The 13,065-nt window shown below is 37.8% G+C and overlaps 1 protein-coding gene across 1 annotated transcript in view; it reads left to right on the top strand.

Moving 5' to 3' along the window:
* Positions 1 to 13,065, top strand: part of b4galnt4a (beta-1,4-N-acetyl-galactosaminyl transferase 4a) — a 157,503-nt gene that overhangs the window by 101,764 nt on the left and 42,674 nt on the right. Inside the window, exons 4-6 of the mRNA XM_008411542.2 lie at positions 8,779 to 8,874; positions 10,209 to 10,299; positions 11,678 to 11,778. Of these exons, the coding sequence (XP_008409764.1) occupies positions 8,779 to 8,874; positions 10,209 to 10,299; positions 11,678 to 11,778 (288 nt within the window). The remainder of the gene's footprint in view (positions 1 to 8,778; positions 8,875 to 10,208; positions 10,300 to 11,677; positions 11,779 to 13,065) is intronic.

The following is a 13,065-nucleotide window of genomic DNA, read 5'->3' as shown; positions in this document are numbered from 1 at the left end:
CAAGTTCTGGTATTGTTTCACATTATCATCACAACAATAATTTTGCTGGGGTTTTTTTCTCCTTATGAATCAGTTGATTTACGAGTAGAGACCGCAGTCTAAATTGAAGATATATTTGTTCTGTTTTAATTGATAAACGATTGCACGATAGTGATAATATTTAATCTAAACCTTGGACAGGCTATTTTTAAAAGCAATAACTACATTTCAAGTCTGATGTGATTGGTGCATATATTTTTTTCAGCTCACTTGCTAATGTAGTCTGCACACCTGCTGCAACAAAGGGAACAGGAGACAGGCCAATTAAGCAGCAGATTAGTAAGAAGAAAACCAGATCTTGATTTGTCACATGCTCAGCCAAGGTTAATAAAAGGCGTGAGGCACGGACTCTGTGTGTCTCAAAACCAGATCTGTAAAATCTGATTTATGAATCTCTTTGTACCTTATGTGAAGCTCAACAATCTGTGCAAAACACGTCTGTGTGTGGTTCTGGGAAAGCAGAAGTCACACTTCATATAATAATTCTTAACAAATGATTTTCTGTTGCCTGTTCTCTTCTCAGTGCAGTATTATCTTTTAAGACATTGTAATTTTTTCTGAACCCCACCCACAGTCACATTTTCTTTTTTTTTTTMTTTTTTTTTACTTTATGAAACTTGTATTACAAGGATAGGCACAAACAGCATGAACTCAATAACTTAACAGTAACTCATTCTCTCAGATGAACTTCTCACTGTTTTCTGAGATTAACCATTATGCCGTTTACATTTCATGCAACACGCCGAACACAAAATTACTGTTCTGCTTCACATCACTGAAGTACATTCAAAAGCCTCGTTCCTATTGCTTCTAGATTGCTGCGCATTATTTTATTTCCTGTCTTTACTTCCATCCTACGTGCAAAAAGAGAATTCACTTTGAAATACAACATCCAGAGTAAGATGAAAGTCAAACATCTCTCTAAGCGTCGAGCATATTGAGTATAAAAACAGAGCAAATTAAACTTGATTTTAACGCTAAATCACAGCTTGCCTCTCTCATTTCCCTTCTCCTTCTTTGTTCTCCCATTTAGTTTGTGAAAACCACAGGAGATTCTTGTTGACAAAGAGTTGCATATGCTTTCGCTGACCAACAATATTGTCTTATTTATCATGTGCATTGTAAAAGCAAAGCAGTCTTCTAAGGGAAATAAATGCTGCAGCATATAAACTATCACATTTTATATAATGCAGAGCAGCTTCCTTTGTCGGAGTCAGCAGCAGTGCAGTGTTCTGTATGGTTCCAAGTCTACAGTCATGAAAAAAAAAGTATAATTGCTAGTATGTAGTTTTATGTATCAGGAACTCAAATGAACAATTGCACATGCTGTGCAAAGGTAAAGCACCTCTAAGGTCTATGAACTTTAAATGCAATGCGCCACACTTTCTATTGAGCTTTAAACGAATTCTTGATTATCAGTTCTTTAGGCTTTTTTTTTTTTTTTTACTTGGCTGCATAACCTTTGTGAAAGTTAAAGTTTAATTATTTTCAGGTTTGCAGTGTTCTATTGTGTGTTAACACAGTCACAAGGATGAACTAAGCCGTTAGTATCAGGATGCAGTCGTTGCTGCCATTCAATCTGCGATGTTTATTTAGCTTTGGACTGCAGACTAAGACATGTTTACCCCTTCTATTCCTCCTGCCAGCATGAATGTGGCATCTGATTTAACAACTACAGGTAACTTCTCATCTATTGATCTGTTACTTTTCAACTGTACATTGCCAGGATGTGTAATATTTATAAAAAATCACATTTAAAAGTGGCTCCTGCAGCTTTAGTCGGGTAAGGGGAATTTGCACTGGGAGAGGCAAAAAAATTAACAAATAAAAAATGAATCAAGATTTATTCTGGTAACAACAATTTATTTTAATAAACTGCCCTTTGAGCATCAAAACCATTACCATAATTACCTTTCTTCTAGAATTTATATTTCCAAAAATTCACATCTCTCCTGTTGTGGCAAAGGAACAAACATTCATTGGCATCCCAATGTTCTGCAGCCGCAAACAATAACTTGTAACTTTTCTCACAACGTCTGCATTCTGAAACTGATTCAAAATGTTTCCAAATTCAAAGAAAATTTGTAAAATTAACAAAAGTTTAATCAGTTAGGTTGTACCAAGCGCCTCATTTCTTTGACAAATTTTCTTTCTCTTCCTTTACAAGTAGCTAAGGGCAAAAATCTATTAATTAAAATGTTTCCACATATTTAACAGGAACACAAAATATTAAATGTAGCAGAGATTAAATTAAGATGGGTAAAAAAAGAATAACACGAGAAAACAGTCATGGTTCCCTGCATATTTAGACCATAAGGTCTATTGAAAAAAAGATAGCAGAGTGTCGTTTTCCTTTGTTCCATCTAAACTAACTACAGAACTTCTAGCAAAGTCCCAACTTTCTTCTGGTTCACACTGATGCAATGTTAAACCAAGACCAAGTTAGGAGAAAAAAATCACTTTGGGACTTTGTCTGCCTTAATGACCTATCTGTCCTGCTTACCAGTAATCCACATGTTTTGGTGCACAGTTGGGACGGTGGAGGGCTGATGGATCACTAAGCTGGCACTGTCAAAGACAAACACTCATCCTGGCTGCAGTAGAACGGAGCTGCATGCCAGCTGTCAACGCCTAGGAGAGGTTGCATTGACATCCAACATTCTCAGTGAAACTCCGTTATTGCAAAAGGAAAATAAAAGTCAAAATGCTATTTATTTCTAGCTTACTTGAAGTCAGAATGAAATTTTGTCTTTCTTTGATGACTTCATTAGAATGCTCCACCACAACCAGTGGACTCACTCAGAAGGGACAAAGGATTAGTGCGGATACTCTGCTTCGTGTCGTCGATCAAGGACACCAACATATCATGAGCACTGAGATGAGATGAAGACTAGAGTGGAAGCTGCTGGCTGGCTTTTTAAACGGGCAAACGGTAGATGCAGACAAAGGCGAAACAGTGTTTTTTCTCTCATTCCAGACAGGGGTTTGTCAAATTCAACCAATTCATTTAGCAAGAAGCAGAGAAAAAGTGATACTAGAAGAAAAAGTTAATAGATTTCAATATAAGAGTAATGCAAGTGTGAAGTACATATTGAATAAAACCGAAGGGAGCACAAGGAGAGATCAATAAATACATTGACAGACATACCAGGGTAAACATTTCTGTCCCGTAAGACCTAAGGGATGTAACTTTATTTAATCACTTTTCCTGGTGATGATTTGAACAACCAGTTTTTTTCCCCTTTAGGAGGGAAGTGAGGAGGAGTTTGAAGCTCAACACAGACACATGACTCATATGGAAGCAACAGTCACTTTTGTCTCCTCAATCATACAACCTGTGACAAGACTGGAGGTGGAATCTGATGTTTTTGTCTCTGATTCCCTTCTCATGCTAACTTAATGCGAGGTGTGAGGAGGTCTGATATTTTTATATCTTCACTGTTCTGCCTGTCCAACCAAAAGACTACATGTCCACGAAATGTAATGATTCATTCCCCTTTTTCCTTCTCCAGAAAATACAAGAATGTGTCTCATATTTCCCAGTGAGAGGAATCTAGTGCAACCATCCGCACCTCCTTTATGCTACATCCTTGGCATTACAGAATTGAAGTGGTCATGAGACAAATTGTACATTATATAAATTTTTGTCGCGCTGGTTGATAACGGTGGGATATGTTTTCCTGTTCCTGTAAGACTGTGAATAATCAGTCTATTTTATTCCAGAAAACGTTTTAAACTTGTTAAAAAAATTTTTTTCGTCTTGTCCGTGAACTTTTTATTTTATTTTCTTACCGAGTATGAACGCTCTCTATTCAAATGCACAGTTTGGTGCAAACACTTTAACCAAGTCTAAATATTTCTTTTTTTCTTCTTGTTTTTTTCAAAGAAGCCTGGCTCAGTTAAAACATTTTGGTAGGGTACAGTCTCGATTTTTTATTTTTATTTTTATTGGATTTTGAGTGCTTTCCTGCTCATTTCCGGCGTGATCCAGCCCTCACTACCATGACAGCAAATGTGCAAAGAGGTAGATGGATTTCAGGACAGCATCTGCAAGTCATCTCTTTTGGAAAATAATATTTTTTCAGATGATTATCAGTTGTATCCCAATTACATCAGAAACATTTTCTCTGCTGTTTGCAGGGAACATTGGTTTCTTTAGCTTCATTGCGTGGCTTAATCTAGTTGACATTTGCATCTTTAATTTGCATGGTTTCAGTCAACTCAACATAAAATCAATAAGTAAACAAAAACTGGTCAATTGGTGAACTGCAAATAAGTGAAAATTCAACCAAAACCTTAAAATAACATTGTGAAAGCCAGGAGAAAATATTGATCTAACCTCATTTACAAGAGTACATGAAGTTTTTGGTGAAGTATTTTGTCCTTTCAAGATTTTGCACGTTCCTTCATTTAAGAAATGCAATTTTCTTCATTTTTAATAATGAAAAGTTTACTAAAATGTAAACATTTTGAGTCAGCTGTCCAATTGTTCTTTCTTAAAACAACTAAAGATCTATCATACCCTTGTAGCTATTGCCTGGAATGTCATCTTTTATGTTTTCTTTCCGACTGGGACTAACGGTGTCAGCTGGTGTGATGGCTCATCTGTGGATGCACCGTGCCACCATTTGTCTGTACCTCAGAGCCAGCAGGAGTGCAGCAGTCTGTGCCAGATTTTGAGAAAGAGAGACAGACTCCTGGAGGAAAGAGAAGGAGAAAATAAGAAAAATAAATRTTCTGTTTGCGTGCTGGTTAGCGGTGAGACCAGATGGAGAGAGAGAGCGGATACTGGAGAGCTGTGGAGACGATGTGCTGAGATGAGCTCACACAAATTTGGAAGTGAGAAGGAAGATCATAGATACAAGCAGTTTGTGAGGCAGGTTTTCTTTTTCTTTTTTTTCCCCCCCAAAAACTGGGGTTTCTTTTGTCTCCTACTTATCAAATATATGGATTTTTATAGCTGTATTTGATCACAGTCATGTACAAGACAAGAGATATAGTATACCTACCGTACTTTTAGTTGCTGCATTTTCAAAAGGAAACAGCAGAAATGACCAGCAATATCGGAGGGCTAAACTTTAGATGTAGATTTTAAAATCTACTTTGTGTCTTCCATATAGATTGGTGCCCTAACACTTCACCCACATTTTCAAATTCGTCGTGTTCCACAGACAAGCTGAAAGCTCAGGAGAATAAACCAGAGCAACCTTGTTGTTCATCGTTTTAGTGGTCTGGTGAAAGTCTCGCTCTCTCTTACTCTCTCACAGCCTGACAGGAGCGTGAATGAATCTGGACATTTTGCAGAAAATCCATCTGTCTTTTTTATAGCTCCTTACATCTCCAGTCTTTCTCAGACTACAATTCGGCTTTTGGCTCTTCTTCTCTTGGTGATGGTATCCACAGATCAGAGTGTTGGCAGCAGGGTGTTCTGGTAGTTTTACGATATGTTCACAGATCAGAGTAAAGATTGTTGTATTGCTAACTGATCATGTAAAAATCTACCTATTGGGATCACCATCCAATGTCTTAATGCATGTCTCACTCAGACACAATCTTGAAAGCTACTCAAAAAATTCAGTCAAATGCAGACTTACTATTTGTTGCAAGAATATTCTTATGCCTCCGTCCCATAAAAGGAATTGGGAGAAGAACCTTATAATAGGAGATGTGGAAAAAAATCAAATATTATTCTTGGGGTGAAGCAAGGACAATTAAACAGCCAAGGAAGATGGTTAAGTTGCTATCTATCACAGTGGTTGAGGAAAGAAATATTTCAGTATAACTCTCACTGATTTAGTTCACAAACAGAGACATCACTCTTACCCTGCTGTTCCTGTAAAAATGAGTCCATTATACACAAGTGCCCCCCAGCAGGAAGCTCAATTTACAGCCAGTAGCTCCAGGACTACACTGATGTATGTTTAAATGAATCTTGGAGACTTTCAAGCTGCCCACCTATTACTGTTTGGCAACAGGAGCAGCAAGAAGGGGCCAGGGCATAAGAAGGTTTGATTTTAAAACCCACAGGGGGTCTATTAAAACATTTCCATAAGCCATGCTTACATAAGGATTGCAAGACAAATCTTCACACATGCACATACACACATACATATACACACATACATATATATATATAGCTCTGGAAAGAAAATTAAGACCGCTGCAAAATGATCAGTTCTCTGATTTTACTTTTTATAAGTTTATGTTTTAGTAAAATGAACATTGTTTTTTTATTCTATGAATTCCAAACAAAAAATTTGTATTGCAGAAATGGTCAAAAAAACGAAAAAGATGTAGCGCTTTCAGACCCCAAATAATGCAAAGAAAACAAGTTCATATGCGTTTAGAAACAACAATACTAATGTTTTAACTCGGGAAGACTTGAGAAATCAGTATACATGCATTCACACATTGGTCAAAGTTTAGTTCTTCAGTTCACAGGACTGGGTTTTTTGGATTGCTTTTAGAGAAATGGCCTCTTCCTCTTTGAGTGATAAATTGTGTTAAAATGGTTTATGACTCATTGCTACTTTTTTTCTTCTTCTTTTTTTGCATTTGTTTTTGCAGTTTAGGCATACATTTCAATCTAGACATGTTTATTTCTGGGCACAGAAATAATCTTTTCGTCCTCTCTGAACAATCAAGTGGCTGTTCAGTTCCATGTTGTTTGTAATGCCCTATAATAGTTTGAACAGATAAATGTGGTGCCCTCAAGCTTTTAGGAAATAAACCCATATTATGATGTCACACATGAAGGCACAGTGTATGTATGTTTATTATGTTTTTCTCTTTGTGCTGGGTTGTCTTTTCCCTTCTCCAGACTGATTGATTTGACAGCCTCACACTTGTTGACTCTCCAGCCATCGGCACAAACAAAAAGACTCCGTTCAGCAATTGAAATGGTGCCAAACTAGGGAAGCCAGCTTTAGCTTTGATCCGCCAGAGCACCTCTCTGTGTCACTCTATTGTCGTTTCGGCGAGAGCCAGTTTTCTGTTCAGGCTCTGTGTGATGTTCTAAATGTCTGTGGCAGCATTATAGAGGCAGCCCACTGAGCCTGTTGTCCCACATTAACATGATGCCATATGTGCAGACGTGTGTTTTGATTGTCAAGTAAAAAAAAAAAAAAAAAGAAAAAAAATGCAGTTTGTTAAATCACATCCGCCACGTTTTACAATGTTACATAAAACCGCACATTGGTTAAACTAAGCATGTTGCTGAAAGTGTAATAAGGTGTAAAAAGTAGATTATTCCAAAATCTTTTCGTTTTGAGCATGACCAGACCTTAGTGTGCGCCGGAGGAAACTGTACCCCAAAGCAGACTGTTTTCACCATCTGTCCTTGCCGTGTCTTCTGATTTCCCTCCATAATTCAGACAAATGTCAGACTGCAGGCTGGGGATGACCTTTGACAAACTGCTCCAGTCTCTCTCAGATCACATTCCCTCCTGTTGCATTTTATGGGTCCTTTTTGTTATTCAGGAAAGCTGTAACACTGGAACTTAAACGTTGCTTTTTTCAAAGATAGATTAATTTCAAGTGTTTGAGTATTCATGCTACTTGAATTTTCTTATCTAATTTTTTCTGGCATTATAGCCACAAACCACAGTGTGTTTTATCTCATATTTTATTTGAGAGAGCAGCACAAAATAGCCCATAATCGTAAAATTGACAGAAAATTAACAGGTTTTTTTCTTTTACAATCGATTCTGAAAACTGTGGTGTACATTAGCACTTGGCTCCAATCATTCAATGCAGTGCAGAACCGCTTTCTACTGCAGTTACAGCTGCAAGTCTTTTGTAAACATCTTTCAGCTTTACTCATATAACTACCATCTTTTTTGTAATTTCTTCTCATTTTTGGTCATTCTTCTGAATACCTCAAGCTCTGTCAGATTGGAAAGTGTCTTTGAACAACAGCTAACACATGCTGCTGGCGATGTTTTGGCTCTCAGTTTTTTAGTATTGTCTCTGTGAAAGGGGAAACTTTGCCCCTTTTCAAGTCTCTTTCAGTGCCTACCAGGTTTTCTTCAAGGATTGCCCTACTTTAACTTTAGCCCTCTTCCTATCAGCTTCCCCATCCCAGCTAAAGAAAATTAACTCCCAGCATGATGCTGCCACTATCTTTCACTGTGGTGATGTCATAATCAAGATAATGCAGTTAATTTTCATCCACACATTGCATTTGAGTCTAGGTTACCTGGTATTTATCTCTCTACATTAGCTGAAAGATTTGACCACCTTAGCTGTTGATCTGTAGCTCTTCTTGTATTTCTAGAAGCTTCTTGGCTCTTTTGCTGATTAGTGCTTTCCTTACCTGTCAGTTTAGGTAGACGTTGATGTCTTTACTGGTTTGCAGCTCTGCCATACTCAGTCTTTTGATTATGGTGATGCTTTTTGTTCACATTGAAATCCTCTGAGGCCTTTTGCAGATGAGCTGTTTATACTGGGAATGAATTTCAAAAGTGAATCCAGTTTACTAATTATGTAAATTTGGATGCTATTTGTTACACTTAATTTAATTTAGCCATTTTACAGTACCTGGTGCTGGTCTGCCAACAAAATGTGAACTAGTTTGAGGGTCCTTGACAATTTTGCAAGGTGCTGAGCTGCACTGGGCAAAATGCAACAACCTAAGCAACAATCACCAAGCTGATATACCAAAGCAAATCTCTTGTTTTATATGATGCAATGCTGTTGCTGCAGCATGTAGTAATGTGTTTGCTCTTTGTGTGTTTGCAGTATAAGGGCCAGGCCAACCTGCATGTGTTTGAGGACTGGTGTGGCTCCTCTATAGCCCAGCTCAGAAAGAACCTGCACTTCCCTCTTTATCCTCATGTAAGTATTAATATTAGAGCCTGTAAAATCAAAGGTCATGTCCATCTCAAGAGAGACTGATGTAGTTTATAGTATTACTGTACCCTACTTGCTAGGACTGATCAGGGTTGATCTTTGTTTTCAGAATTTATTTGTATATGTCAGGGGGTGTGGTTGGTGGTGGTGAGGATAGAATGCTGAGACCCAGGTTATGGTGAAAATGAAGAATTTAATGAGGGAGATCACAGTCCAGAATCAGGCGGCACAGCAGCAAATTAGCACACAGCTAACACCGGTAGCAACTGACATGAAAGACTATGGACAGCAACAAGCAACCTCAGGACTTCACAGTTCTACAGAGGATACTGGCTATAGACGTATGATGACTGACGTATGACGAAGATCCAACGAAGAACACAGACAACAGGTGAGACTAAATACACACGGGGTAATCAAGGGAACGAGACACACCTGGGAGACAATCAACAGGGAAGACGCAGAGACAGACTCACAGGGAACAGGATCACACAGAAAAACTCAAAAATAAACACATAGAAACACGGATCATGACAGTAAATGCATTACTTGAAAGATAAATTCTGGAATTTCTGAAAAGTAGAGGGATTTTTCTTGATTTATTTGATGACTTGAGTACCATAATTTCTGAACTTTTGAGCGTACCTGAATATTAGCCACACCCACTAAGTTTGAAAAGTCATTGATCACATCTTTCTCCTGTGCACTTATACCACCAAAGTCGTCTTCTTCAGTGTCAGAATTGGACAGCGTGATACTTCTTCAGTCCCTCTGAAGAAAAAGCAGAAGGTGTATATTAGCCACAACTGTGCATTCAAAGGGTGTAAAAAAACCAGTAATACCTTATGGGCCTCATTGCTTTTTACTGCTTTTAAACTGGGTTTCTGGTTCTTAGATACTGAATAAGAGTATGGGGAAATACTTTTCTTTCCAGGCTTTAATTCCGGTCCCGGTGACTGAATATTGTGTCCTTCTGCTTGTCTTTCCTTTCTTTGTTTTATCTTTCCCTTCTCTCCTGTCTCCATTATCCACCCTTCCTTTGTGTTCTTCCTCCGTTCCTTCCTTGTGTCCATTAAAGTTTTTCCTACAGTCCTATATCCCGTCTGTTCTTTCTTTATTTGTTGCATCATTAGTTTTGGTTTCCTTCTAACACAGGCCCTCATCTCCATAGACTCAAAAAGAAAAAAAAAGATCAAAGTAAAGCATTGTGTGTATTCTGTATATGTTAAAAGACTAGAGTTAAAGCTTTCAGATTATTGTTCAGTACACAGTTCTGAATATCTGCATTAGTTTTTTTTTAATGTCTCTTTTTCTTGCAGACAAGAACCACAGTAAAGAAGCTGGCCGTGGCTCCAAAGTGGAAAAACTACGGCTTGAGAATATTTGGTTTCCTTCATCCATACAAAGATGGTAACTAGCTCTTTTCTTTCTCAATCCCTGATATGAGGCTGAGAGCCTTGGAGCTTGTGTCCTTTATCGGAGCAGGCAATTTCCTCAGCCCTCTTAATCCAAACGCCTCCAAGCCACTAATGTAGTGGATATTCACATTTTCATCTTGGCTCAATGCCGAAATCTCACTGCTAAATCTCGTTGCGGTTCCCTCATGGTTCTGCCCTGAAACCCAGTTGCTATGGGAACTGAAAACCCCAAATGTCCAAGTGCCCTTACACAAATTGCCGAACTGAAGCTATTAATTAGATTACCATTCATTTTAGACTCTCATACTGCTTTCACTGGTAGTATGGCTCTATTGAGCCGATGCTGTGAAGGTCACGCTGTTTTCAGCAGCAAAGTTTGAGCTCTAACAAAAGCCCCTCACCTTCGTCATTTACATCTTGCCTGAGACGCGTGCAACGCTAAGTAGATTTGAAAAGGCAACATTTCCTGTGAACTGTAATCTAAATCTATTTGGAGAAGTCTTACCGCTTAAATGATACATTAAACACAAAAAATGTATAACCTTGTGTTAACAAAATATTGATAAGTCTTCTCTGCAAGAACACTACAGTACTGATATTTCCATTACATAAGATCTAATTTTATACTGTATAAGCACATAATAAATATAGAAAAATAAATAAATCCTGTCTCTAAAACAACTGAAAACTGTCATCTTAATACATGTTAAAGTCATTTTAGTTAATTTGACTGAGGATGAATRAAAAATGGTTCATAGAAGTTAATCTAGATATACTGATATAGTTTAGCTGTGTGTTTATTTGAAACTACAGCAGAGCAGTCAAACATATTTTTGTTGAACTTGGAAAAATAATAATTAAGTTAATGTAAAGCTGTGCAACAGTGGCTGATAAACTGGCTGAACTTGACAGTAGTTCCTCAAGGAGAAATCCTTTCTCCTCGGTTTGGTAAACTGCACGTGGATTTGAAATACATCCTTGGTGTTATACGTAGCACTTGTGACGCTGAGCCTTAGTTTTAGTCCCGAGCTAAAAGGAAGAATAGAAGAACGGTGCAGCCAGAACACCCCGGGGATTTAGGCAAAAGATTGACGTTTGGAGCAGCAAACCTTAATCTTCAGATCTGTGTCCTTTCTTCCAATATTAAACTGAAAGTCCAGCTTCAGAAAAAAATTTTTTGTGGAATTTTATTCGAATGGGACATCTCTGTCGAAGGCAACAGGCAGTGGAAGCACCATACTTTTGATGTTCTCTTACACCTGAAGCTATTTAAAAGTGCGGCATTTGTCTGATTCTGTTATGTACTAATCGAAGGCCATCCAGATCTTTTTCCGCTATGAACCTCTTTGATCATGTCTTTCGCCCTGCAGGTGATTTCCAGTTCTCCGTATCGTCTGATGATAACTCAGAGTTCTGGTTGAGTCCCGATGAGTGTCCTCTCAATGCCAGACTGCTAGTTTATGTAGGACAGGTAAGCATACAATTGTGCTGCAGTGCTGTATAATATCTCAACCCTCACCCCTTACCCCACCCACATGGCCCCCACACAACACACACAATAACCAACAATAAATGTATGGAGTGTGACTGGGAAAATACTGTTTTTGTCTTACCTAAACATTTCAGATTCTCAAGTAAAATTGGATTTGATACAAAGACAGTATGAGTTGAAATATAAAAGAAGATCGCAAACGATGACTTTGTTTATTTAGGGGAAAAAACCTAACCAAGCCAACCTGGTCCTATGTAAAAACACATTTGCCTGTCAAACTTAATAACTGGATGTCTTGGTGGCAACAGCTCCTAGTAAGAGTTTGTGATTTTTCCCAAGAAACCTGGAAAATAATTCTCTTTTTGAGCTCATTTTGTCTGCTTTGCAAAAAATATGGCTGCTCTCAGTTAATTAATGATATGACAAAGAAGGGACTTTCTCATTTCTCTCAGCTAGTTAGGAAAACTTTTTCTTTTCCATAACTGAAATCCTAATTTGAAAACTTTATCTGACATTAATATTTGTCTCATGTATAATTTAAGTTTACCAAAAAAAAAAGCAACAGCAGAGTATATTTGTAAAAGGGGAAATACAGATTTTACTGTGCTTTAGGGTCCAACTATTGTGCTATTGTGTGGATGTTTTTTCTTACTTCTAATTAACAACGTACCTTTTTGCAATCCTGGCTTTACAGTGCGTGGTTAGCATTGCTCGCAGATAGGCTTTTACTACAAAACACCTAATGAATTTCTTGAACTTCTGAATGTTGAGAGGTAAAACATTTTTTTTTTCTGTGTATATCTTTGTAACAGCACTAGAAGTACAACATTTCAAGCAAGCTCATCATAAGAGTCATTATTATCAGATCTATTATTCAGGTGGTGAGTGACTCATGCCTTTCAGCTGTGTGTAATTGATTCTGCTGTATAGAAAATAGCAGCTCAGACTTAGACAAGTGTTCTACAGTTGTAGTTTCAGTGCTTAATCCTGACCAGTCATGAGCATACATTATTCAGGAACGGATGTATAACGAGAGGCATGGCCTTTTTAGTAATCTTACACCCACTTCATCAAAACTGTGGCTATTACTTACCACCAACACGCTGCTCAGAACACAAGAGGCCTAAATCGTGTTTTCCTTTTCCATCTGTCCTTAAATTGTGCTGTGACTGCAACTGAATGAATGCCAAACTGTTCTGCCTTTGCCTTTTCTAATTAGGTTTTTTTCTTCTTTTTTTTTTATCGAATGCCCCAGAAAGATTTAAG

Source organism: Poecilia reticulata, linkage group LG6 (genome assembly GCF_000633615.1).
Source record: "Poecilia reticulata strain Guanapo linkage group LG6, Guppy_female_1.0+MT, whole genome shotgun sequence".
In the NCBI taxonomy this organism is placed as follows: Eukaryota; Metazoa; Chordata; class Actinopteri; order Cyprinodontiformes; family Poeciliidae; genus Poecilia; species Poecilia reticulata.
This window is presented reverse-complemented; position numbering and strand designations above follow the sequence as displayed.